At 42.9% G+C, this 1,403-nt stretch overlaps 1 protein-coding gene across 1 annotated transcript; it reads left to right on the forward strand.

Moving 5' to 3' along the window:
* The first annotated feature begins 243 nt into the window (after positions 1–243).
* Positions 244–837, forward strand: LOC147434288 (uncharacterized). The gene has a single exon (XM_086489608.1). The coding sequence runs from the start codon at positions 244–246 to the stop codon at positions 835–837; it is 594 nt and encodes a 197-aa protein (XP_086345734.1).
* Positions 838–1,403: the final 566 nt, after the last annotated feature.

A 1,403-nucleotide genomic window follows, 5' to 3' on the forward strand; every position in this document is an offset into this window, starting at 1 on the left:
GAAGATATCATCGACAAACAGGCAAGGCAACGCACCTCCAACATAAGACAACAACACCATCAACATGACGGACACTTTTTCCCTCTCATAGATGCTCAAAATGAGGAATAGGTCCCGTATGTTCATGACACATCACTTGGAAGAATTGCTTGCATTCTACATGCCTATCCATGTCTACGAGGTGTCCACCCTTCCATGCTACCATTGATACATGTCTCATTGCCTACAGATCATACAGGAACCATGTCCTCCTTCTGTGAGTTTTGTGGTGCACATCTTTGGCGGTGTGAAATGAAGAAGGAAGATACACCATCAATGGGAAAATGTTGTTGCAAAGGTGGGAAAGTATCCCTCTTTCCTCTTGCAAGACCGCTAGATGTAGTGGAGAGGCTACTTCACTATAGTGTTATGGCATTTGCATCTCTTGGAGCTACCATTGATGAGACATTGATGGGTAGGTCTGGTGCATATTGCTTTCGTGTACATAGCGGTGTGTACCATCGAATTGGTTCTTTGCTACCACATGAAGCAGAGGCTGCAAAATTTGCACACATATATGTATATGATACTGAGCATGAGGTTTGGAATCGTATGAGTGCCTTGGATGGTTTGAATTTGTCCACTCTTGAAGCATTATCAATGATGATGCGATCATGTAATCCGTATGCGAATGCATTCTACAATGTTGGTAGAATGTTACATGACAGTTCTGGTGTGGAGATCAAAATGACAATTTGTGAGAATAGAAATACTTCCAGGCAGTACTTGATACCTGTTGGCAATGAGGTTGCTACGATTATGCCACGTCAAGGGGATGTACAAACAGTTGGTCATTGAGACATTGTGATACATTGTCAAAATGGAAGGCTGCAAAGGATTTCAAATCTACACAGGTCGTACATGCCACTATTGTATGTTCTTCTCTTTCCACGGGGAGAAGATGGATGGAATATCAAGCTTCCTTATGATAATGTGCATGGCCCTTTGGATGCCTTGGTTGATCGACAATGTGTCACTCAAAGAGAGTACTATGCATATCGGCTACAGGTTCGTGCTGATACAGAGTCATGCTTGCTTCGTGGGGGTCGGTTACTTCAACAGTTTATGGGTGATGCATATTGTGCCATTGAGGAATGTCGTCTTGCATGGGTCCATAAAAATCAACAACGCTGGGAAGAATTGTATGCAGGCTTGGTTGACATGGTGCATTTTTATGGGAGTGATGTTGTACTTGGACGGTCTGGAGGTCGAAGAATTGTCTTACCCTCATCTTTTATAGGCGGCCCTTGGCACATGTACCAATTGTATCAAGATGCAATGGAAATTTTGCGTGCAAAGGGAAAGCCATACCTATTTATCACATTCACATGTAACCCCAAATGGCCAAAAATAAATGAGGCATT

The sequence above is a fragment of the Adiantum capillus-veneris genome, chromosome 19, assembly GCF_014529385.1.
Source record: "Adiantum capillus-veneris isolate H3 chromosome 19, ASM1452938v2, whole genome shotgun sequence".
Taxonomy (NCBI): domain Eukaryota; kingdom Viridiplantae; phylum Streptophyta; class Polypodiopsida; order Polypodiales; family Pteridaceae; genus Adiantum; species Adiantum capillus-veneris.